This window comes from Ambystoma mexicanum, chromosome 6p (genome assembly GCF_040938575.1).
Source record: "Ambystoma mexicanum isolate Mex_15411 chromosome 6p, UKY_AmexF1_1, whole genome shotgun sequence".
Lineage (NCBI taxonomy): Eukaryota > Metazoa > Chordata > Amphibia > Caudata > Ambystomatidae > Ambystoma > Ambystoma mexicanum.
In genome coordinates, this window is record NC_090935.1 from 1,481,548,066 (window position 1) to 1,481,573,644 (window position 25,579).

At 49.4% G+C, this 25,579-nt stretch overlaps 1 protein-coding gene across 1 annotated transcript in view; it reads left to right on the top strand.

The window, feature by feature from the left end:
* LOC138511071 (coiled-coil domain-containing protein 158-like) overlaps window positions 1-25,579 on the top strand; it is a 1,089,990-nt gene that overhangs the window by 1,033,403 nt on the left and 31,008 nt on the right. Inside the window, exon 8 of the mRNA XM_069626570.1 lies at window positions 5,917-6,009. Coding sequence (XP_069482671.1) covers window positions 5,917-6,009 — 93 coding nt within the window. The remainder of the gene's footprint in view (window positions 1-5,916; window positions 6,010-25,579) is intronic.

A 25,579-nucleotide genomic window follows, 5' to 3' on the forward strand; every position in this document is an offset into this window, starting at 1 on the left:
TCCTCACCAAACTTTGCAAAAAAATTCAGAGTGGGCCATATACTTTTTTTGCAAAGTTTGGTGAGGATTCGTCCAGGGGGAGGGAAGTTATAAGCCGCCCAGAAAGTGCTCTTCCTATGGAAACACCAACTTAACCATAACTACATGGCCACTACCGTGGCCATGTAATATATATAAGTAAATTAAAAAAGGAGGATCCGCCCACCCCCCAGCCAAAAGCAAAAATCAAGCGGGGCCTCCAGGAGTGGGATACAGGGGCAAACAAGAGCGGCCTCCAAAGGAGCCGAGAGGTCACCACAAGCCCACACCCAGATGCCCTTGCCAGGAGCAAAGGAGCAAGGGCAACAGACACCCGCATAGTCCATCACAACAAGGTGACTGGGTGGGGGAAAGGAGAGAGAAGCCAGCCATTCCAGGGGGAAAAAAAAGACGCAGATCCGTACGCCTACCGCCAACTGGCACGGAATCTCTCGGATGGGCGGAAGAGGGACTGCCCACCCAGCACAACATAGACCCAGCAGAGTACCAGGTGTGCAACTCACATACAATCAAGTAAGGCCCTCACGGGAACAAGTAGCCACCACTAGCTCACACACAAAAGCACGCGCTGGGGCCAAAGAAACGGGGACAAGCGCCAGAGGCCCCAATATCTCAAGGAGCTCAAAGCCACCAGGTGCAAACGCTGCACAGGTATAATCTCCCCATGATAGACGCAACCAGAACAATCCCTCGAGTGGACCTCAAGTGGCAGGGGGGATGACATTCCCGCCGCAAAACAGAGAGAGGCCCATAAAAGCACTTCGAGACATAACCAAAGCCAACAGATCTCAAACTTACCGGGTTAGCACACATGTCCAAATCCAGGGGCAGGCAAGCACAAGCCACGACCACCAAACAGAAACAAGACCAGAACTTGGAACGTCTCTGGGGTGCAAACGCATCAACAAGCCAGAAAGATCTCCACGCAAAACGAGAAAGAGAAGGAGACCACGGGGTGGAAAACAGTACAGACATGACCACCAAAGAAGACATGAAAGAATGGTTTAAAGAATTCCAAGAACAATTCTTCGCCTCCATACACACCCAATTCAAGGCGATGAAGGGAGAAATGAAGCAGGCGGTGCGGGAGCTGAAAATAGATATAGGGAATCTGGAGGAACACACAGACATCCTAGAGAAAACGGTGCAGAATTTAGAGGAAGAAACACAACAGCATGTTCGTTATAAGGCAAATTCGATATAAATGGACGTTCCCCTTCAGCCTATTATTCTCATGGCAGGGGAAACAACAGAGGATTACCACGTGCGAGGAAGGCGAGCGGATCATGAATCTTTAGGAGAAGGCTGGATCCCAAACCAACGGCAGGGAACCCATCCAAGGGAAAAGAAGCCCAAGAAACTGAACCACTACAAATGCAAAATCTAGACGCACCACAAAGTCATCTAGCCACAAATAACGGGCGCAAACCTGAGCACACAATTAGAACAACGAACACCAGAGCTCAATCAGAAAGACTATAATTAAGACGCAATCAATGGCAGACTCACAGCGGCAGCAAGCTGGGAACACACAGGAATTCTAAGAGACACTTGGTGAGGTTTAGGACTCCTTACGCCATTGTTACTCCTGAGTTAAGAGGGCATGGCGCAAAGGGCAACACGCCCAAGCGATCATAGGGCCCAGAGCCCTCCTCAGGGACGTTACAAGGGGAAGGGAGGAGGAAGGGGGGAAGTTGGGAGACACAATGGGGGGAGGGAAAGAATAAGGAAAGAGGATAAGGAGCAAGCACAGAGAGGTAAAAGGAAACTCGCCAGCACACAGCAAAAAATCAACAGTAAATAAACCACAAGGAGTCATCGAAATATGAAAAGACACACAACAGGATGGGGCTGAAAATCCTTACACATAACATCAGAGGCCTAAACTCCCCAGTCAAAAGAAAAAAAGTGGAACACCAGCTAAGGCAGGGGAAATATGACATTATTATGCTACAAGAGACAAACATACAGAAAAAGGATAAAGGGAAAATCCAACTGAAAGGTTACAATCGGATAATCCATGCAAACAACGGGGAAAGGAAAAAAGGTGCTGATTGCATTCGCCGACACGCATAATGTACAAATTCGAGAAACCCTAGAAGATAAGCAAGGTAGACTCCTTGCAGCCAAAATTCAAATCGAGAATCGACCACTGACTCTCGCAACATTCCACACTCCAAACACGGGCCAGGACAGCTACATGAAAGATACTTTGAACAAATTGGAAAATTTCTCACAAGAAGAGATGATTCTGACCGGGGATTTCAATTTGACCTGGAATCCCAGAGAAGACCAATTGAACCCCAATCTCTCACACCAGGGATCCCCGACACAATCATTAAAGAACGCCATGCAAAAACTTGCGCTAGAAGATGTTTGGCGGAAAATCAGAGGCTTGTCACCGGGATACACATATCACTATCATGTGCACGGCACAAGCTCCAGAATCGACTATATTTGGGCATCGGTGAGCCTCCTAGGAGAGATACAAGAAGTAGAGACGGGCCCCATTTCGATATTGGATCATGCCCCTATTTGGATGTCGCTACCCGCCATCCACAAATAATCCGCCCTATGGCGATGGACCCTTCCAAGAGAAGTCGTGCAAGACCCCGTTATGCGAGAGACAATCAGAGGTTAGATAGCAGATTATTTCGAACAAAACAACACCCCGGAAATGGCGAATGCCACAATTTGGGAAGCCTACAAATAGTAATGAGAGGACACTTGATCCACTTAAAGCACAGAAGTACAGACAATCCTGAAAATGGAAAGAACTAGAAAACAACTTAGCGAAGATAAGAGAGGAAATGACAAAGAAACACACCCAGAAAGTAAAGGGAGTGTACATACATTTACAGGGTCAGTTGGAAGCCATCCTTACCAAAAGAGCAGAGAACCAATTACTCCACATGAAACAGTGGTATGCAGTGAAGGCAAACAAAGCAGACAAACTCCTGGTGAGACAGCTGAAAGGCAAGCTACAAAGGCAAACAGTGAAGGCCTTGAGAGATAACAACGACCAAATAAGAACTCAATCGAAGGACATAAAAGATATATTCAGAGACTACTACCAAAAATTATATAAATCAGACAAACCAAAAGAGATAGACCAGACAAATTACTTAAAAGATATGAAGCTCCCAACCATTACACCAGAGAAGAAATCATCACTCAACGCACCAATAACGGTAGAGGAAGTTACAAAGGCGATCAGGGACTTGCCAAAAAACAAAGCCCAGGGACCGGTTGGCTATACAGCCACCTTCTATAAAACCTACGAGGGTTGCCTAAGTCCAGTCCTCACAGAGCTCTTCAACATCTTTGTGGACTCGGCCAACATCACAAGCTGAATGAATGAGGCATAAATTCTGGTCTTCCACAAGAAAGGGAAAAACCCGGAGTTACCAGGCGCATATCGACCCATTGCTCTAATAAACCTATATACAAAACTATATACCAAAATCTTAGCCAACAGACGTACGCCCCTCCTTCCCAAACTGATACACCAGGATCAGTCAGGGTTCATCCCCAATAGGACAATGCAGGACAACATTAGAAGAATCACCCATCTGAGCGAGAAGGTGGAGTTCACAAACACCCCAGCGGCATTGCTGGTGATGGACGCGGAAAAGGCGTTTGCCGAGTGGAGTGGTCCATACTCTTCCATATTCTGGAGAAACTAGACCTCAGCGAAACATTTATCAACATGATACCGGCCAACTACAACTCACCCAGAGATAGAATCGCGGTGAATGGGGAACTCTCAGACAAAATAAGAATAGAAAGAGGTACAAAGCAGAGATGTCCCCTCTCCCCACTCCTATACGCAGTATTCCTGGACCCGCTGTTGACGAAAAAAAGGAATACCCACGAAATCAAAGGCATCACAATGGGAGGAATAACCCATAAAACAGCAGCATACGTGGAGGACATGCTGATTGTCCTTGCGGAACCGGCAGATAAACTACCCCCTCTCATTCAAACAATAGAAGTTTATGGAAGTGTCTTGGATCTAAAGATAAACAGTCAGAATTCTGTGGCTAATGGCTTTGGCGGGAGACAAACTGGAAATCCAGAAGCGAGCAACTCCGAGTGGCGGGTGAGAGGATCAGATATCTGGGGGTCATGCTCACCAATTTGATCAAAGGCCTATACGCAGGGAATTACCCAAATCTGTTAGCCAAGGTAAGGAAAAATGTGGACAGCTGGAACCCACTCTCAATCTCATGGTGGGGCAGAATTACAGTTATAAAAATGACAATCCTGCCCAGACTATTACACTACTTCCAGGCCCTACCTATGAGAATCCCTCCCACGTTCTTCAAATCACTAGCCAAATTGATAAACAAATACATTTGGCAGAATAAAACACAGAGACTCTCCAACATGGCACTAACAGCCCCAAAGATCAAGGGAGGCATGGCACTCCTACATTTCCGAAAATATCATGAGGCAGCACAACTGTGGGTCTTGAAAGAATGGAGCCCCAACAATTCAGAGAAGATATGGGGAGCACAAAACAGGGCGGTGGCAAGGAAAATCTTACAGCAGCTGTTGTGGATCAGCCCGGAACACAGACACCCAAATGTCAGCATAAGGGAGATCATGAGTGCAGTACTGGAAATATGGAACAGGGCGACAAAAAAAGAAACACTAACTATAAATCCGGCTCCCTTCATGCTGATGTTTGAGAACCCGGAATTCCAACCGGGCACAGAGAAAGGAATGTCCCAAGAATGGATAGAATCCGATTGCACAAAAGGGGGGGACATGTACAAAGATCAACAGATCAGAACATTCATGGAATGCTGCACACTCATCGGTCTCACAGAAAAAGAAAGATTCAAATATGAACAACTTCATCACTTGCTCTCCACCCTAAGGATAATACAGGTGGCAACAAGAGATCTCACCCCATTCGAGGCCTTTATTAATGCACATACAGGAGACAGAAAATTAGTCTCTACAATGTAAAAATTCATAAATGCCCAGGCGGAAGAAACAAAATGGCACTACATGAAGAGATGGGAAATAACTTTGGGGAGAGAGATCTCGAGAGACCAGTGGGAATGCGTCTGGCAAATAATCCCTAAATGGACACGGGCGATCCAGATGAGAGAAGCTTGGACAAAGATAATGATCCAATGGAATTACACTCCAGAAAGAATGTACAACACTAAACAAAACAAATGCTGTGAGGACTGTGATGCAAGGGTACATGGAAATATATTTGGTGGAACTGCCCGAAACTACAGGACTTCTGGTCAGAGATAAAAACCCACATACAAAGGATATTTAAAGCAGCAGAACTCCTAAAAGAAGAGGTTTGGATGTGCGGCAGGTGGGACCCTCGAGACAGGACGATGACAAAGACTCAGAAGAGAAACTTCATGGGCCTCCTTATCGCCGCCTGGCTAACAATAGCCCAAAGATGGAAACAGAAATCACTGCCGTCGATGATCGAATGGCTACAGAGTGTTTGGCTATTCATAGCAATGGAGCGCATTACATATAACATCCAAGGGACCCGGCAAAACTTCCTAACAGACTGGGGGCTGGTGCTAGATTACCTACAAAGTGATTACATGCTACAGTGGTGCCCACACAAAATCAGAATCCTGGACAGGTTTACATGAAGGGACAAATTCTAAGGACATACCGTTAATGTGATAAACATTCATCAGCCGGTGCTGGGGGATTGAGGGGGGAGGAAGGGAAGGGGAAGGGACAATGTTGAAAGTCCCACTGTTTTTTTTTTTTCTTTCGTGTTGATCCTAAAAATGCAATAAAAACAACTTTAAAAAAAATAAAATCATTTGAATTAGTTAACAGATGTAGCATGACTCTGACTGTTATATCATTTTTGTTTTATAGGCAATTTTCTACTTTACTGTGTGCGAAGAGCTAGTTAGAAGACACGAAAAACTGTTGGATGCCCGATATGGAGAAGATGAAGACTTAGTCGCGGTAAATCCCATTCGATAATAATATTCTTTTTTCTAATACAATTATAATATTCTCCTTAGAATACATTCATGTTAATCTCATTACAGATAAGGTTCTTGGAAAGTAACAGTTCAGACAGGGTCCTTGGAGGGCAGGCATGCTTGCCGACCTGATAGATATTGTCAGGCTTGTTGGTCAGTTACTCAACCTCCACCTACCCGAGCTTCAGCTTTCTCGACCCACACCCACCCACCTTACCCCCACTCACTCGACCCCCACATGCCCAACCCCACCCACCCATATTACCCCCAAGCTCTCAACCCCTACCCACCTTACCCCACTCTCTCAACCCCTACCCACCCCCCTACTGCAACTCACTTGGCCCCTGCTCACCTAGCCTACTGCCACTCACTTGACAGCCACACACCCTACCCCACACACCCAACCTACACCAACTCTCTTGACCCCCACCTACCCTACCCCAACTCTCTTGACCCCCATCCACACAACTGCCACTCTCTTGCCCCCCTCCTACCCACCCTTCCCCCACTCTTTGGAACCCCTCTGATCCAACCTACAACCACACTCTTGACCCCCTCCCACCCACCCCAGCCCATTTTTGATCCCCACCCTCCCACTACCCACTCTCTCAACCCCCACCCAGAACCCACTCTCTCGACAACCACCCATCCACCACGACTCTCTTGATACTGATGCACCCACCCTCACTCTCTTGATGCCCACCCAACCACCAATCTCTTGACCCTCATCCACCCACCACACTCTTGACCCCTAACCTACAACCCCACCACCTATCGACCCCCACCTACTACTTTCTTGACCCACACCCACCTACCCCCAATCTCTTGACCCCCACCCACCAGCCCCTCACTCTCTTGACCCCCACCCACCCACTGTCCACACTTTCAACCCCCATCCAGCCCTACTCTCTTGACACCCACCCACCACCACACTCTTGACCCCCACCAACCCTTCCACCCTCCACTCTCTTGAGCCCCACCCACCCAACCCCCACTCTCTTGACCCACCCACCACCACTCTCTCAACCACCACCCACTGATACACAACTCTCTCCAACCCCACCCACCCCCACTCTCTCCACACCAACTCTCTACACTCCCACCCACCCTCCACTCTATCTACTCCAACACCTCCACCCCATCCACCCCCAATCTCCCCACCTCCAGCTACCCCCACAGTCTCCAAGGCAACCTACCAACCCAACCCCCACTCATTCTCTCCACCAACCCACTATCTCCAACACCATCCTCCCACCTTACTCCCCATTTCTGGAGCCCCAACCACCCACTCTTCTCCCCATTTTCTTGACCTGCACCCACCCACCCTACTCTACACACTCTCAATACCCACCCACCCTATACCCCACCTTCTCAACCCCCACTCACACACCATAATTGCCACTCTCAACCTGTACCTGCATGCCCTGCTCCCCATTCTCCCAACCCGTTCCTACCCTTCCTACTTCCACTCTTAACCCCTGCCCACCATACTCCCCACTCTCTCCACCCCACCCCTCACTCTCTCCAAACCAACTCTCTACACTCCCATGCAAACCCTACTTTCTCCACCCCTAACTTTCTCGACCCCATCCTCTACCACTCTCTCTACACCCACCCACCCACCCACCCAACCCTTACTCACTCTCTTCACCAACCCACTTTCTCTACAATCACCCTCCCACCTTACTCTCCACTTTCTCAACCTAAACCCACCCATCCTTCTCCCCAATCTCTCAACCCATACCCGCCCACCCTACTCCCCACTCCCTTGAGCCCTTCCTATCCCCCAACTCCTTCTCTTGACCATCACTCAGCAGACTGACAACTCTCTTGACCCCCACCCACCCACTCTAGCATCTGATCTCTTGACCCTGACCCACCTACCAGAGCTCCAACTCTCTTTACCCCAACCCACCTACCAGAGCCCCAACTCTCTTGACTACCATCCACCCTACCCCCATGCTCCTGAGCCCCTACACACCCTACTCCCCACTCTCTATCCCTACTCACCAACCCCATCCCCCGATCCCTTAACCCCACCCACCCTGCCCCCATAATTGACACCCACCCACCCTAACACCTACTCTCGTGACCCCCACTGACCCACTAGAGTCCCAACTCCCTTGGCCCCAATCACCCACCCTACCCTCATGCTCCTGACTGCATCCCCCACCCACCCTATTCCCAAGCTCTTTACCCCCTCCACCCACCCTACTCCCCACTATCTCAACCCCAACCTGCCATAATCCCACTCTGTTGACCCACACCCACCTAACCTACCCCCACTCTCTCCACCCCTATTCACCCACCTTACCCTCACTCTCTCGACCCCAACCCACACACCCTATCCCCAGTATCTCAAATGCCACCCATCCTACTCCCACATTCACCACCCCCACTCAACCTGACCCAACTCTCTTGACGCCAACTGGCCATCACTCTCTTGCCCCCACCCAACCCCCACTCTCTCCACTCCTACCCACCCACCTTTGCCCCACTCTCTTGACCCCCATCCACCCAACCTAAACCCATAACCTCATCCAGCACCTCCCACTGTACACCCACTCTCTCAACCCCCACCCACCATACCCCCACTCTCTAAACCCTCACCCACCCTACCCCCACTCTATCAACCACCATCCACCCACCCCCACTCTCTCCACAAACACCCACCCACCCCCAATCTCTTGACCCCCACCCACTCATCACTCTCGACTCCTACCCCCACTCTCTTAACCTATACCCATCCCCTACTCTCTTGAGCCCCATCCACCCCCACTCTTTCAACATCCACCCACCACTCTCTTGATCCCACCTTCTTTCTCAATACCCCCCTTCCACCCTACCCCAACTCTCTCGACCCACACTACCTCCACTCTCTTGAGCCCCTCCCACCTGCCATATCGCCACTCTTCCAACCCACACAACCTAACCCACTCTTGATCCCCAACCACCCACCCGACCCCAATCTCAACTACACCCAACCCCTCTCTCTCAACCCTCACCCACCCCCACTCTACCAACCCTCACCCATCTACACACACCCTCTCGATCCCCGCTCACCGCTCTCTTGACCCTCACCCACCCTATACCCACTCTTGACCCCCACCCATACCCCACTCTATCTACCTCTATGCAGCCTACCCCACTCTCTCAATCCCGACCCACCCACACTACCCTCACTCTGGCCACTCTCTCACACCCCACCTTCCCACCACTCGCTCAGTCCACACCCACTACTCTCTTGAGTGCAACCCACCTACCCCACTCTCTTGACCCACACCTATCTACCCCCTTGAGCCCTACCCACCCCCTACTCTCGACACCCACCCATACCCATTCTCTCAATCACCACCCACCCACCACTCTCTTGACCCTGACCCAACCACCTTACCCCCACTTTCTTGACCCCCACCCACCTTACTTCACTCACCCCTACCCATCAACCCTACTGCCACTTACTCGACCCCTACCCACCCAACTTACCGCCACTCACTTGACACCCACCCTACCCCTACTCTCTCGACCCTCATCCACCCACCCTATCCAAACTCTCTCGATGCCCGCCCACCCACCCTACCCAAACTCTTTTGACCCACACTACCCCATTCTCTTGAAACCCTCCTGCCCTACATCCACTCATACAAACCCCACCTGCCCACCCTACCCCACTCTTGATCCCCAACTTCCAATCTGACCCCAACTCTTGACTCCACCTCCTGCTCTCTCAACCCCCACCAATCCACCCCCACTCTCTCAACACCCACACACCCACCCTCACCCTCTTGACCCCAACCCACCCACTACTCCCTTAAACCCCACTTGCTTGACACCCACCCATCCCCACTCTTTCAAAAACCACCCACCCTATCCCCACTCTTGACGCCCATGCACCCCCACTCACTCTCTTGAAACCCATTGACCCACCTGCCACTCTCTCTCCCCCTCCCTCTACTCTCATACCCACCACCTACCCACCCACCACTCTCTTGAGCCAAAACCCACCCACCCCCACTGTCACTCATACACCCTATCCAAACTCTTGATGCCTGCCCATCCAACCTACTCCAACTCTCTCAACCCACACTACTCCACTCAATTGACACCCACCCTACCCCCACTCTCCCCACCCTCACCCACCCACCATATGCAAACTCTCTCAACCCCCACCGACCAACCCTACCCCAACTCTCTCAACCCCCACCCACCTACCTTACCCCAACTCTCTCAACCCCCTCCCACCCTGCCCCAACTCTCTCAACCACCACCCACCCACCCTGCCCCAACTCTCTCAACCCCCACCCTGCCACCACTCAATTCACACCCTACCCAAATTTCCTTGGCCCCCACCAACCCACCCTACCCCAACTCTCTCGACCCACACTATCCCCACTCTCTTGAGCTTCTCCTACCCACACTACCCTCACTCTCGTCCCCAACCACCCACCCTAGCCTCACTCTCAACACCCACCCACCCCACTCTCATGACACCCATCCACCCACCCACCCACCCCTCTCTCAAACCCCACCTTCCACTCTCTCACCCCCACACCTACCAACCCACCACTCTCTTGACCCTCACTCACCACTCCCTCAACCTCCACCCACCACCCTCTTGAGCCCAACCCATCCACCCCCACTTTCTCGACCCTCACCTGCCCACCCTCTTGACCCCTACCTACACCCCATTCTCTCGAGACCCACCCACCCCATTCTCTCAATTTGCACTCACCCACCTCTCTCTTGACCCTGACCCACCCACCTTACCCCCACTCTCTCGACCCCTACCCACCCACTCTACTGCCACTCACCCGACCCCCACCCACCGAGCTTGACACCCATTGACCCACCTGCCACTCTCTCTCCCCCACCCTCTACTCTCATACCCACTAGCCTAACCCACCCACACCCACTCTCTAGACCCCTACCTGCCCACCCTCTTGACCCCTACCCACCCCCACTCTCTCAACACCCACCAACTCTATTCTCTCAATCTCCACCCACCCACCACTCTCTCGACCCCTACCCACCCACTCTACTGCCACTCACTTGACCCCCACCCACCCTGCTTGCAGGCACTCAACACCCACCCACCCTATCCCTACTCTCTCGAACCTCACCCACACACCCTACCCAAACTCTCTTGCCCCCTGCCCACCCACCATACTCCAACTCTCTTGACCCACACTACCCTAACTCAATCGACATCCACCCTACTGTTAGGACAGTTTTTCTGAAGTCCAACTAAGGGCTATGTACGTACCAACACATTATATGAAATCACAGTATAAAAACACAACACTATACTTGAAAGTACACAGACCCAAGTATAGACCTTATTTGGAACACCTAACAGTAGTTCTAGGGAAGTCAAAACCTTTTCATACACATTCAGTATAGGTCAAGCCTATTCTTGGGGAGTATAAACCAATGGTTACTTTTTACAATTACAATCAGTAATGCAAGGGCAGTAGACCCTACCAGTTGTACAAGGACTCTCAGTAACAAATCACATAAGCAGTCAACTGGACAATATTCTTTTGGTGGATAGTGAAACACTTGTTTGTTTGTTTGTTTGTTTGTTTGTTTATTATAGCGCAAAACCAAACCCGCAGGTTACCGGGCGCAAACATTACAAGGATACTTGAGAACTTGGTTACAGTGACACACACAAAATAAGCAGAAGAACAGTTCAATGACATTGTAGTCTGAAAATGCTTATACAGTTAATGCCAGGTGTTGGAGGCATAACGAGATAGCCGTAGGACAATACAACAACGTTACAGTATGAATATACTAGTATAATTGAGTGCCGGTGTCTGAAGCATGGGAGAGCTGAGTAATAATCAGCCACAGTTATTCTAGGTGCAGTAAAAACCTATAACTACTTTTGCTATAACACACAGTTATACTAGGTAAGTAAAAACCTAAGGATGTAATATACAATTACAGATGCTTTTGAAATCAGGGAACCCTAGATTGAGGTAAGCAGTAACTCTTGTAACTTCATTTGGATGGCACACAGCTAACACAAGGTAAGTAAAAACCACATACTTTGTTTAACCTCACAATGAAGGTGGAAAGTAAAACCCAATGTCACACTTTACTAAATAGTTATTCTAGGTAGGCAACAACCTAACACAGACTTATTAAGTACAGGCTAGCAGCAAGTCAGGAAAAGCAAGACCCAGTTGGGGGGCACTCATACAATTATCCTTAAGGGACTAATCTGGTGATACCAACAGTTGGGGGACGCTCATGCAATTACCCTGCAGGAATAATCTGGTGACACCAACACTTTACTTTTGGGAAGAGGCACAACCTAATCACATGAGAGTAAAATACCCTCACATCTACTTTCTATTAGACTTGCAAAACAGTTGCTAAGGAAGAAAAGATGTTAACCATACTTTTAGGAATAGTGCATCACATATTCAAGATCAGTAAGAACTTTTGTAACTGTTCACTCTTAGAATTACAGTTACCAACCAACTCTTTACAAGTAAGTAACTTTGAAACATGTTTTTTCATTTTTAGGCAGAAGTCCCAATCCCTTGACAGTCTGTCCCTTATTCTTGGAGCATGAGTGTTCTCAGTGGCAGAAGGGGGGTCACTAGGACTAGTGACCAACAGGCAGTGTCAAAATAGGTTCTTTAGTAGCAAAAGTCAGAGTTTCCTTAGGAAAACTGGGCAAACAGGTAAGTACTTTAGTTTAGAGTTAGAAGAGGGTCCAGGGGCTTCGCAGAAGACACCCTCGCAGGTCCCTTGCAGTTGGACTGGGTGCACTGGGCGAGCGACCACCCGATCACAGACAACACCACATAACTACACATAAATCATAACAGGCTTAAGGTAAGTACATACCCAAGCCAACACAGTACCTCAGCATTGAAAAGATTTTGCAGCAGGAGAACTTGAGGGTCTGCAGCCAAATACCCAGTTAATGGATTCCTTGTCATGGAGACTGAGAACAAGACCTCAGAAGGGACTTTGTAGCAGGGATCAATGAAGAGGGCTCTAGGCAAGGTTTCCCTCACGGCTGAATGCGATTCTGCAGATTTGGTGCCTTTTCAAGGAGCATAGAAGAAGACAGAAAATCGCGGTTGAATTCTCTTCATTTTAAAGGTCCAGCACTCTTTTGAGGGGGGGTTTTGGACTTGATTTGTGTCTCTGGAGATCCACCAGGATGCCCACGAAGTTTCAGTGAGATTCGGAATTCGAAAGACCATGCAACGCACGATGGCTTGAGGTCCCAGGGTACTGCGGTATTGCAACAATGCAAGGTTGCAGCAACACGTGGATGGCTCAAAATGCAGGTCTTGAGTCTAGTGGAACTCACCAGGCTCTGGGTCAGGGTCATCGTTTTCGGAGTCCCCAGGTTAATTGGAAGGAAGGGCTCCGGTTACACAGCAGGCTCTCCGGTCGCTGGAAATCGTCTCAGCCGTTTTTCCTTCATGTTCCTCTTCGGTTTAAGTTCCAGCAGTTGACATATCATCAGCTTCCAGGTTCGCAGTATTTATCAGGAATTACAGCACAACCTTTGCATTCTCTCCCCGCATTTTACAAGAAGGGCGGTCTGGTTGTCCAATCAGGACAGCCAGCCCCCCACTGGGATTTGTCCCCATTCAAGCAAGGCGTAAGACAAAGGACTGGGGAGTTTTGGACTCCTCCCTCACTTCCTGCTCTTACAGACATGCTGGAGCCTGGGCGGGGTGTCCAGGGGACTCCCACCGAAGACAAAAATCACACAAAGGAATTTCCCACCCTAGATGTCAGGGGAAAGAACAAGAAATAACAAGAAACACTAAAATGGCAAATAAAGAAGACAAGGGCCATTTTGCTGGTTTCACTAAATAAAATGTAAAAGGGATCCAAAGATCCTTTCTACCCTTGGGAACTGTAGTTCACTCAAAAGTTAAAAGGGGAGCCCCTAGGGCAACCCAGCAACAACAGGCACTTATTGCCAATAAGTTGTTAAAGATGATAACTTGAAAAAGACACTATGAAGAGTTTTAAAAATTACACCCATAAAAAGAATGAAAGATTATGTGAGTGTCAGCGATGCTCAGGTCCTAGGCGCAGGAGCGACGCAGTACCAACCACCCCCTCAATGGTTTCAGTGCCTGCAAGACAGAGCTTAACACAGGCCTCCTCAACCAGAGCGGGGAAGGAGGGTTAGGGTCTCGATGGTTGGATAGGTAAAGGGATTTTAGGATTACCGGATTGAGGGTTGGGAAGAAGTTATGGATAGGACTGGGGATTTTAGGGTAAACGATGCCTGCACACTTTCCTCAAACTGGCTGATGGAGCTGCCGTAACACCTCTACATGTAAAGGTGCTGCCACCCTCACCAGACCCCTTGAACCAACCTGAAGGTGCTCTTTCGAGCCTTATAACAACACACCAAGGTAGCAACAAACAATTGTTGACATTAGCCCATTACAGTTTCATGAACACAGTCTCATGTACGAGCACACTTAGCTTTGCTTTAGTCCTTAACGTCCAGTCCTGCAAGACTGTCAAGTCCTGTGCCACGTCCTTGCAGTCCAAGATTCAGGTATGCTTCGGGTTCAAACTAAAAGAAAACAAAAGACAAGCATTAGCGTTTGTCAACGTTCTGCTGATCTCACACCTTCATGCAAACTCTCTCAACACGCGTTTAGTTTTTGGAATAACCAATCCAGGAACTTTAGGGTGCGCTGCCGCACGTGGCTTATCTTTTGCCCAAACACGGTCTTCCCTCAGACCGGGTGTCAGAACGCAGTCTTTCCTCAGACCGGGTTCCCCAAGCTAGTGCTTCAATCTCACGCGCCTTTCCGGCGCTTTTCCCAAGAGATATATGCACTGTAACCATGCACCATGCACATTAACAAACACGACTTTCCCGTGAATCCGCCCACTTAGCTTTTGCGTGATCCGCAGGGGCTCTGGAAGGGGTCGGGATATGCCCCCTGCGCTTCCCCTAGGATCCCTGACTCTCCCTGGGGTGAGCGGCACTTATCTTGTATGTGCGAGGGGCCGGATCGTGGTTCCTGTGGCTCTTGGCCCCTCGCGTATGGATTCCGGGGAGCTGCTGGGCTCACGTCCTCTCTCCTCGGCGTCTCGAGCACAAGCCCCGTGCCTCGGGGCTTGCGCATGCGCATTCGTCGCGTGCCACACCCAGCGCGGCTTCCCATTGGCTCGCGGGCCCGCGAAGCCTGCTGGGAATTGTAGTTCCGGCGGGCAGAACGCTGGATCTGTCTGCAGAAAGGGCACAACAGCCCTTTAAAGTACGGAAACCCTTTGGATCCGGGTTTCTTCATGGTCCCAGGCCCCACAGTCCCAACAGTACTGGGCCCAAGGCCAGTCTTACCCCTGACAGTGAGCGTCAAAAAAGGTTCCCCCTCACTGAGGTATTAATTAAGCAATATGACCCGAGCGGCGGGGCATTACCGACTCAGGTAATGCCCCGGGGGCCATAGTTATAGGCCCGAGCGAAGCGAGGGCCTTAACGAAGGCCCAAAAAAAAAAATAAAAAAACGACCAAGAAAATGGCCACCGGGAAAGGGAAAACGGGAGTCCGTTTTCTTTTTCCATTGCGGCCTTCGGGAGCGGACGCGCTGGGAACACAAGTGTTCCCAGCGCGTCTGCTCCCGGAAAAAAAAAGTAGAAGGTAAGTGGGGTTGGGAAGGTGGGAGGGAGGGGAAGGAGGAGAAAAAAAAAACGTACCTTCGTCCCTGTCAGGGGACAATGGAAGCCTCCAGCTGTGTGGAGGCACAGAGTCTCCACAATGCTGGAGGCTGCCATCGTCCCCCACCAGGGACGCAGGAGCAAGAAGGTAAGTGGGGTGGGGTAGGGAGGAGGGAGGGAAGGGGAAAAAAAAAGAAAAAAAAAAAGCCCCGCTTCGAGCCTCCTCATTGGCTGAGGGGCTGCCATGCCCCCCCCCTGCTGAGGACAAGGCAGCTGGAGTCCCGGCCGAGAATCAAAGGATTCTCGGCCGGGTAAGGACCCGGCGAGAGCCAATCAGAATGCGTGTTGCATTCTGCTTGACTCTGGCGGGGTACTAATAACAAATATCCCACTAGTAAAGCAAAAAGTTCTGGGGTTGAACCAGGAAAGAAAGATTTATCAGTTCTGTGAAAATCTTACCTAACACCTACCCCCACTCTCTCGACCCTCACCCACCCACCATAGGCAAACTCCCTCAACCAACACCCACCCACCCTACCCCAGCTCTCTCATCCCACCCTACCACCACTCAATTGACACCCATCCATCTTACCCCCATTCTCTCGACCCTCACCTACCCAAGCTACCCAAACTCTCTCGACCCCCGCCTACCTATCCGACACCAACTCTCTTGACGTACACTATCCCCACTCTCTTGAGCCCCTCCCACCCACACTACACTCACTCTCGACCCCCGCCCACCCACCCTAGCCCCACTCTTGACACCCATCCCCACTCTCTTGACACCCATCCACCCACCCGCCACTCTCTCAACCCACACCTTCCACTCTCTCACCACCCACCACTCTCTTGACCCTCACCCACCACTTTATCAACCTCCACCCACCACTCTCTTGAGCCCAACCCACCCACCCCCACTTTCTTGAACCCCACCTGCCCACCCTCTTGACGCCTACCCACCCCTCATTCTCACAACACCCACCCACCCCATTCTCTCAATCCGCAGCCACCCAACACTCTCTCGACCCCAACCCACCCACCTTACCCCACTCTCTCATCCCCTAACCACCCACCCTACTGCCACCCTACTGCCACTCACTTGACCCCACATACCCTACTGACACATACCCACCCTACCCTCATTCTCGCGACCCTCACCCACTGACCCTACCAAAACTTTCTTGACCCTGACCCACCCATGTTACCCCCACTTTCTCGAGCCCCACCCACCTTAATGCAATCTCTCGACTGCCACCCACCCACCCTACTGCCACTCACTTGACCCCCACCCACCCTACCACCACTCAATTGACACCCATCCACCCTACCCCTACTCTCCTGACCCACCCACATTAAAACCACTCTCTGGACCCCTGCCCACCCACCCTACTGCCACTCACTCGACCCCCACCCACCCTACCATCACTCACTCGACCCCCACCCATCCTACCACCACTCACTCAACACCCACCCACCCTACCCCCACTCTCTTGACTCTCACCCACGCTCCCCAAACTCTCTCGACCCCCAGCCATCCACCCTACCCCCACTCTCTCGACTCACACTAACCCCACTCTCTTGAGCCACTCCCACCCACCCTACGCCCACTCTCATGACCCCCACCAACCCACCCTACCCCACTCTTGATCCCCATCCTGCCCCCACTCTTGACTCCACCCGTCCTGCACACTCTAAACCCTCACTCACCCCCAACTCTATCAACCCCCATGTACCCACACTCACTCTCTCGACACCCACCCACCCACCACTCTCTTGATCCCCACCCACCACACTCTCAACCCCTAACCCACCACACTATCGACCCCCACCCATCACTCTCTTGATCCCCACCCACCTACCCCCACTCTCTTGATCCCCACCTACCCGTCCCTCACTCTTTGGACCCCACTTTCTTGACCCCCACCTACCCACCCCACACTCTCGTGACCCCACCCACCCTAACTCTCTCATCCCCCACCCACTGCCCCCACTCTCTTGAACCCCACCCACTCCAACTCTCTTAACCCCCACCAACCCCCACTGTCTTGAGTCCCACCCACCCAACCCTCACTCTCTTGACCCACACACCTCCACTCTCTCAATCACCACCCACTGACCCACACCCCACTCTCTAGACACCCAACTCTCTCCACCCCCACCCACCCTGCACTCTCTCCACCCCAACTCTCTATACTCTCACAGCCCCCCCAACTCTCTCCACTCCTAACTTTCTCTGCCCTATCTACTGCCATTCTCTCCCCCACCAAACTCCCACACTACTCCCCACTTTCTGGAACACCACCCAACCACTCTACTCACCAATATCTCAACCTGCACCCACCCACCGTACACTCGCAATCCCCTACCACCCACTCTACACCCCTCGATCTCAATGCCCTACCCACTCACCCTACTCGCCACTCCCTCAACCTGTACCCACATGCCCTACTCCGCATTCCCTTGACCGCTTCCTACCCCTCCTATTTCCTCTCAACCCCCACTGACCCTACTCTTCACTCTCTCTACCCCTACCCTCACTCTCTCCACCCCAACTCTCTACATTCCCACCCAAACTCCACTCTCTCCACCCCCAACTTTCTCTATCCATAGCCACCCCCACTCTCTCCACCCCCACCCTCCCAAACCCTACTCACTCTCTCCACCAACCCATGCTTTCTACCACCACGCTCCCACCCTACTCCCAACTTTCTCAAGCATGCACCCATCCACCCTACTCTCCAATCTCCCAACCCATACCCTCTGAACTACTACCCACGCCCTTGAACCCTTCCTACCCCCTACTCGTTCTCATGACCCCCACCCATAAAACTCCCCTCTCTCTTGACCCCACCCACCTACCCTAGCCCACACTATCTTGACCCTGACCCACCTACCAGAGCCCCAACTCTCTTGACCCCCACCCACCCTACCCCCATGCCCTTGACCCCCTACCCACCTTACTTCCCACTCTCTGTCCCAACTCACCAACCCCATTTCCCAATCTCTAAACCCCCACCCACCCAGCCCCCATAATTGATCCCCACCCACATAACCCTTACTCTCTTGACCCCCATTGACCCACCAGAGCCCCAACTCTCTTGACTCCCAGCCACCCACCCTACATGCTCTTGACTGCCACCTACTTACCCTACTCCCATTCTCTTGAAACATACCCACCCGCCCTACTCCCAAGCTCTTGATCCCCCTCCATCCACCAGACTCCCCACTATCTCAACCCCTACCTGCCATACCCCACTCTGTTAACCCACACCCAGCCAACCTACACCCACTCTGTCCACCCCCACCCACCCACCTTACCCCAACTTTCTTGATCCCAACCCACAAACCCTATCCCCAGTCTCTCAACTGTCACCTACCCTACTACCACTCTCTCCACCCCCACTCACCATAACCCAAATTTTGCAACCCAAAACCAGCCATCACTCTCTTGATCTCCACCCACCGCCATTCTCTCTACCCATACCCACCCACCTTTCCCCAATCTTTTGACCCCTACCCACCCAAAACCCACACCCTGGACCCACACCTACACTTCATACACCCACTCTCTCAACCTCCACCCACCATAACCCTACTCTCTTAGCCCTCACCCACACTACCCCCACTCTCTCAACCACTATCCACCCACCCCCACTCTCTTGACCCTCACCCACCCACTGTACCTGAACTCTCTTTATCCCCACCCACCCATCATTCTTGAGCCCCATCCCCACTCTCTTAATCTACACTAACCCACCCACCCCGATTCTCTTGACCCCCACCCACCCACTATGCTCTTGACCCCCACCCACCTCTACCCTCGACACCCACCCACCACTCTCTTTATCCCACCTATCCTCTCGACCCCCACCCACCTACCATACACCCACTCTTGACCCCCACCCACCAATACCGCCCCTCTATCTACCTCCACCCACCCAACCCCCACTCTCATGACCCCCACTCTATTGACACCCACCCACCCCCACTCTCTCAACAACCTCCCACCCTACCCCCACTCTCTCAACTCCCACCGACCCACACTATCCTCATGCTCAACCCCCAACCACCCACCCTACCCCCACTCTAGACACCCATTCCCACTAATTGACATCAATCCACCCACCCACCACTCTCTCACCTTCAAACCCTCTCTCTCACCCCCAAACCCTCTACTCTCTCACCCACACCTACCCACTCACCACGCTCTTCAACCCCACCCACCCAACCACCAATCTCTCACCCCTCACCCACCACTCTCTTGAGCCCAACCCACCCGCCCCAACTCTCTTGACCCATCCATCCCCCCTCTTGACCCCTACCCACCCCCCACGCTTGACATCCACCCACACCCATTCTCTCAATCCCCACCCAACACTCCCTTACCACACTCTCTCAACCCCTACCCTCCCACCTTACTGCCACTCACACTACCCCCACCAACCCTACTGCCACTCACTCAACACTTCCCCACCTTACCCCACTCTCTCGACCCTCACCCACCTACCCTACTTCCCACTAATTCAACCCCCTCACACACACCCTACTTGTACTCACTCAACCCGTACCCACCCACCCTACTCCCCACCCTCTTGACCTCCACACACCCACACTATTCCCCATTCTCTTCACCCACCCCACCCAACACACTACTCTCTTAACCCTCATCCACCTACCCTACTCCCCACTAACTCAACCCCCTCACACCCACCATTGCTCGCATTCACTTGACCCCTAACTACCCATCCTACGTACCACTCTCTCAACCCCTGTGCACCCTACCCCCCTCTCTCTAGCCCACCCACCCAACTCCCCACTCTATCAACCCCAATATGTCCACTACTCCCACTCTATCAACCACCAATCTGCCCCTTACTCCTCACACTCTCTCTCTCTCTCATCTCCACCCACCCACCCTACTCCTCAAACTCTCAACCCCCTCCTACCCATGCTACTCTACTCTGTTGACCCTATCCAAACACATTACTCCCCACTCTATTAACAATAAAACCCACCCACCCTACTACATACTCTAATGACCCCTACCTACCCATCCACCCCCACTTTCTCATCCCCAACCCACCCACCACTCTCATGACCCCCCACTCACCACCCACTCCCTTGACTCTCCACCCCCCACTCTCTTGACCCCCACCCACCCCCACTAACTTGACCCCTACCCACCTACCCACCCACCCCTCTCTTGTCCCCCATGCCCCCATCCTCTTGACTTGTATTCTACAAAAAGAAGTCATATAACAACAATGCCTATAAAAGGGTATCCTATCTGGCAGCTTAGTAATACCGTTTCTTGTTTTCATTCCAAAAAATACTAATTATATTAATCACATGAAGGTGAAACACTTTTAAGAAGAATCATAAAAATGTTCATGTCACATTAAACATTTACAAAACTTTAAAAAAACAACACAAGTAAACCAATATAAGTGGGTCCTAATAATATGTAATATCCTAGGTCAAAGGTGTGGTCCAATCACACTCTGATCCTCCTGCGGTAAAAATTCCAGCTATTGCATATTAGCTTTTGTACTGTTATTTCCCAATTTGGACAAGTTTCGTCCATAAACATGAAAAATGTAAGACATTCTTCAGGGGTATATGATGTCTTGTGTCTGTTATGCTCATGAAAGAGCTGAACTCCATTAAAACGTCTTCTATCAACACTGAGGTACCCTGTTGATCAAAAGGAGGCACTACATTAGTATTAGGTATCACTATACAGGTCTTTCACTTCAACCTTTAAAGATAAACCTCATCCCCATAGTGGTGTGAAGCATGCTAATAGTCACATACCGCTTAGACTCCTAGGGTGAATATCCCTGAGTCTTATCCAACCTTCAATGGTTGACAATGGCAGGTTCCAATTAATTAGGAAGTTCTTGCCTTTATCCTCTTCTCACAACCTAGTAAACAATAAAAAAGCCAAATTAGACTTCTTGAAAGTGTATTTTACAGCGTATATCCTGCACTACTGCCCCATGCAATCTTACCAGAAATCACTGGGACTTGGCACTCTCATCTATGTAGGTGTAGTCAGAGTGAATATGATGTAAAGCCCACCCTGTTGACTATTGACATGGTGTAGTAGCTACCAACCTCTTTGGTGATCACAATATTGCCTGTAAATCAACAAAAACGACAAACCCCATTAAATCTAAATTAAGATATCCATGGCATAATGTCATTGTGGAAAAATCAGATAGCATCTTGCCCAAATAACTTTCCACTTACTTGTCAAACTGTAAATGTGGCTGGTCATATGTACCAGATTCACATGAAAAGAATTCCAGGTATCAGTGTTTATACTTCAGCCTCCAAATGTATTTCAGTCTGTCAAAACATTAAGACAGGGAGTGTCTGATAAGTAACATGTGAGACTTTCCTCCATACATCTCTATGGGTAAATCACTATCCCATATGCACTTACTCATTAAGATGCTTTCTTTCTTTGGATCCGCATAAATCTCGCTGCTGGTAAACGCCACAAAATGGGTAAAAAGATGGGTGCACTTGTATCTGCGTGAATCTACGTTGTGACGTCATCACGTTCATACGCGATGACGTCATCGCGCAATCCTCACTTGATCTCAAACTCGTGCCTGCTGGGTAACATAGTTTTTTTTCTTCTTTTTTTTAATTAATTCTGTGGAAGAGACGGAAATGTCCTTTCCACAAGAAATTGAAGATGCTATGCTTTCTATAGCCTGTAATCACTATTTTTACAATTGTATGGAATATATGATAAGTTGAAAAAATAAGGAAGTAATCCTAAAGGGGGCCGCAATGATTCTACTCCCAATAGCAGCCATTGAGCACTCTCTGAAAGCGTAGGGTTACTGCAGAGACCTATCCCCAAAGGATCCAAATATGACCAACAGCTTCCTAGCCATGACTCAGTAAGGTGAAACAAAATGTTGGAGAAACATCTATCTGTATTCCATCAAATGTATACATTGGCATCATATTCCCATTGTCAGTATATTCAACATCTCTATACATCTAGCTAGCACATAAGTACACAACCCACATTGTGTGTAATAAGGTTTCATTGAGCCCCTATCATATTGTTCTTCACCAGTCTTTGCCTAAAAAAAATGTTTTAGTCACCATGGCCAGACGCCAATTGGTCATGAACCTGATAGTTTCTTAGTGCAACACAAGTAGAGGTTTCAAATATGATCATATACAACATGCAATTTTCGAAAGGAAGGTTTCAGGGAAGTAACAACCCATTTATTAACAAGAATGATCGAGTTACAACAAGTTATTTAGGCATTATGCCATTCCACTCCTTCATTCAAACCATGGATATGGCTTTTTGTTAAGAAAATCAATTTTTGTTCCAATTGCAATAATTGTTGGTTGCTCCGTTGCTGAGATTCTCCCTTAATCTGTTTAAGAATTAGCCATTCAAAATCATTACAAGTATGTTTATTTTCGAAAAAATGTTTGACTTGAGGAGTCTGTTCGACTCCATTCCCGATACAACTTTTGTGCTCGATCATCCTTGTTTTACATTTCCTGTTTGTCTTTCCTACATAGATACGTTGGCAAGGGCATTTTATACATTTTTTTTAAGTTGTTTATGGTCATACACAACCTTTACAAATTGATAACATTAAAATGTGGCCAACAACGTAAATTAACGAACCTGGCAAGATATACGGAAGAGAACAATCTGTAAATTAACACAGGAAAAACAAAAGTACTAGTCTTAGCCAAGACAACAAAGAAGTCACCTAGACTGCCTAAATGGTTTCTGGACAAAACAAAAATTGAAGTTGTCAATGAATTCAAATACTTAGGGGTGACCATCGACGGGTCGGCCAGAGACAAAGCGATGCAAAAAGAGCTATGGAGTAAGGTGAAAATACCTACAGCACAAACGAGAGCGGTGGATAATAAATTTGGTAAATTCTCGCTGTTGCCATCTATCAACTTTTATAAGGGTAAGGTCGTCCCGTCGATTATCCATGGCATGGAAGCAACATTAAACATCCCAAGTACGATATGGCAGAAGCTGGAAGGCCACGTCTGGAAATCGGTACTGGGTCTACCAAAGTCAAAATCCATGCCCACGATTAGATGAGAACTGGGCCTCATTTCCTCGGCCTTGTTGGTAGAGCAAAGCAAGATGAGACTATTCAACAAAATCTTGATGGCAGATACCTTGCCAATCTACAACATCATTGCAGAAGAACTCAAGAGCGGCACATGTAAGGATCTCAAGAACTGGGCGGCAAGGCAGCAAGATATCTTGAGAGAAATAGCCTGCTCGGTAGAAGTTCTGATAACCAACCCAGACCGAGTGAAATTGAAAATGGAACTGATGGACTGGATCACGACGATCGACGCAGCTAGCGCCAACAAACTATTGGCTCATCTCCCACCGACGTTCAACAAAGTCAAGAAACCTCAAAATTACTGCATGAAATTCCCAAACAAAGGTATGCGAGGTACGTTCCTGAAGGCCAGAGTCAATTTGCTGAAGACATACAAAATCTTAGCTATCCGCTCCCCATCAATGGACAATAGTTGTCGTCTATGAGAAAATAAAGATCAAGTGAAAACACTGAAACATTTAGTGCTCCAGTGTCCTAAGACACAACAAAACAGAGACACATATCTTCAATCTCGCTTGCAAGGGGCGGTAACGCTGGATGAAGAAGCTGTGTGGAACAGGCTAATCTCGGCAGAGACAACACGGTGGACACTGACAATGGTGAAGCTAATAGAATCAGCCTTCACAACGATAAACCATCTTGGCGCACCGAGAGGGCCACCCTAAGTCGGAATAAATTCCGGCCTCTACACTCCAGTTGAAGAGGAGACGATGGCTTTTTAGAACTTGGAAGGCGACAAGACTTTATATAGTAAAACACGCTTGGTTTGTGAATCTTCAAGTTTCGAAGACCCTTGCAAAAATTTAAAAAAACGTTTTGATTAAAATTCAAGGAATAAATAAAAAAAATACTTTTGATTGCAATATTCAAATCATGACATTTAACAATGTAGTCAAGGGCGATAATTAATGGTTAACAAATAGCAGAGGGAAGAAAAGATGATGGATAAAACAGAAGAATTGGTCAATAGGAATATGAGCCATCAAAGCCTTGTACGATGTATTTGTCGGCTGCCATCCTCTTGCAGCCACTTTTTTTTCGTACTTTCCAGTCAGCTTTCTTCAGCTCAGCGTACATTTACCTATACAGTTAGTATCTACTGCTTTTCCTCTTTGGCTTGCTTTTAGGTCATTGTCTGGGCTCTGTGATTGCTAGTAATAGATAATTCCAGCCCTTAGAAGAAACTGGACAACTGCTATTTTTATAGCTGTATTATGCAACAAGTTCAACATGTTCCAAAAGGTTTCTGAGAGCAACTATTCTTCTCTCTCCACAAATTTGAAGAAATGTTTTACTCTTAAGTCCCATGTGTCCTTGCAGTTCCTAAGCGGATGGCTCAGGTTTTGTTAGCTGGGTTTTCACAAATGCTGCACAATTTAATTGCGTTTTGCCTTTGACCTCTAGTATTCAGTATTTCCCCTGCATGGATAACATTGAAGCGCACCCTTAAAAATGTATTTCTTGTTTCCCAGTCTGGACATTTCATCAAGTAATTTGGTAGTTGACCTAATTTCTTGCCCACTACTAAGAAGCTGTTCCAGGGTTTAATCTGTCGCAGTTTCTCAACAGTTCTGATCCAATCCCTAATTCCGATGTCTTTTTTGGCTTTCAATAGGTTGGTAATCAGAGCTTCAATGGTGATTTCTGCCTCCTTCAGAACTCTCAAAACCTTTTGTTCCAGATGTGCCAATATCTTTGATTTGTGATTTATTAGATGTAGATTGATATCTTCATAGA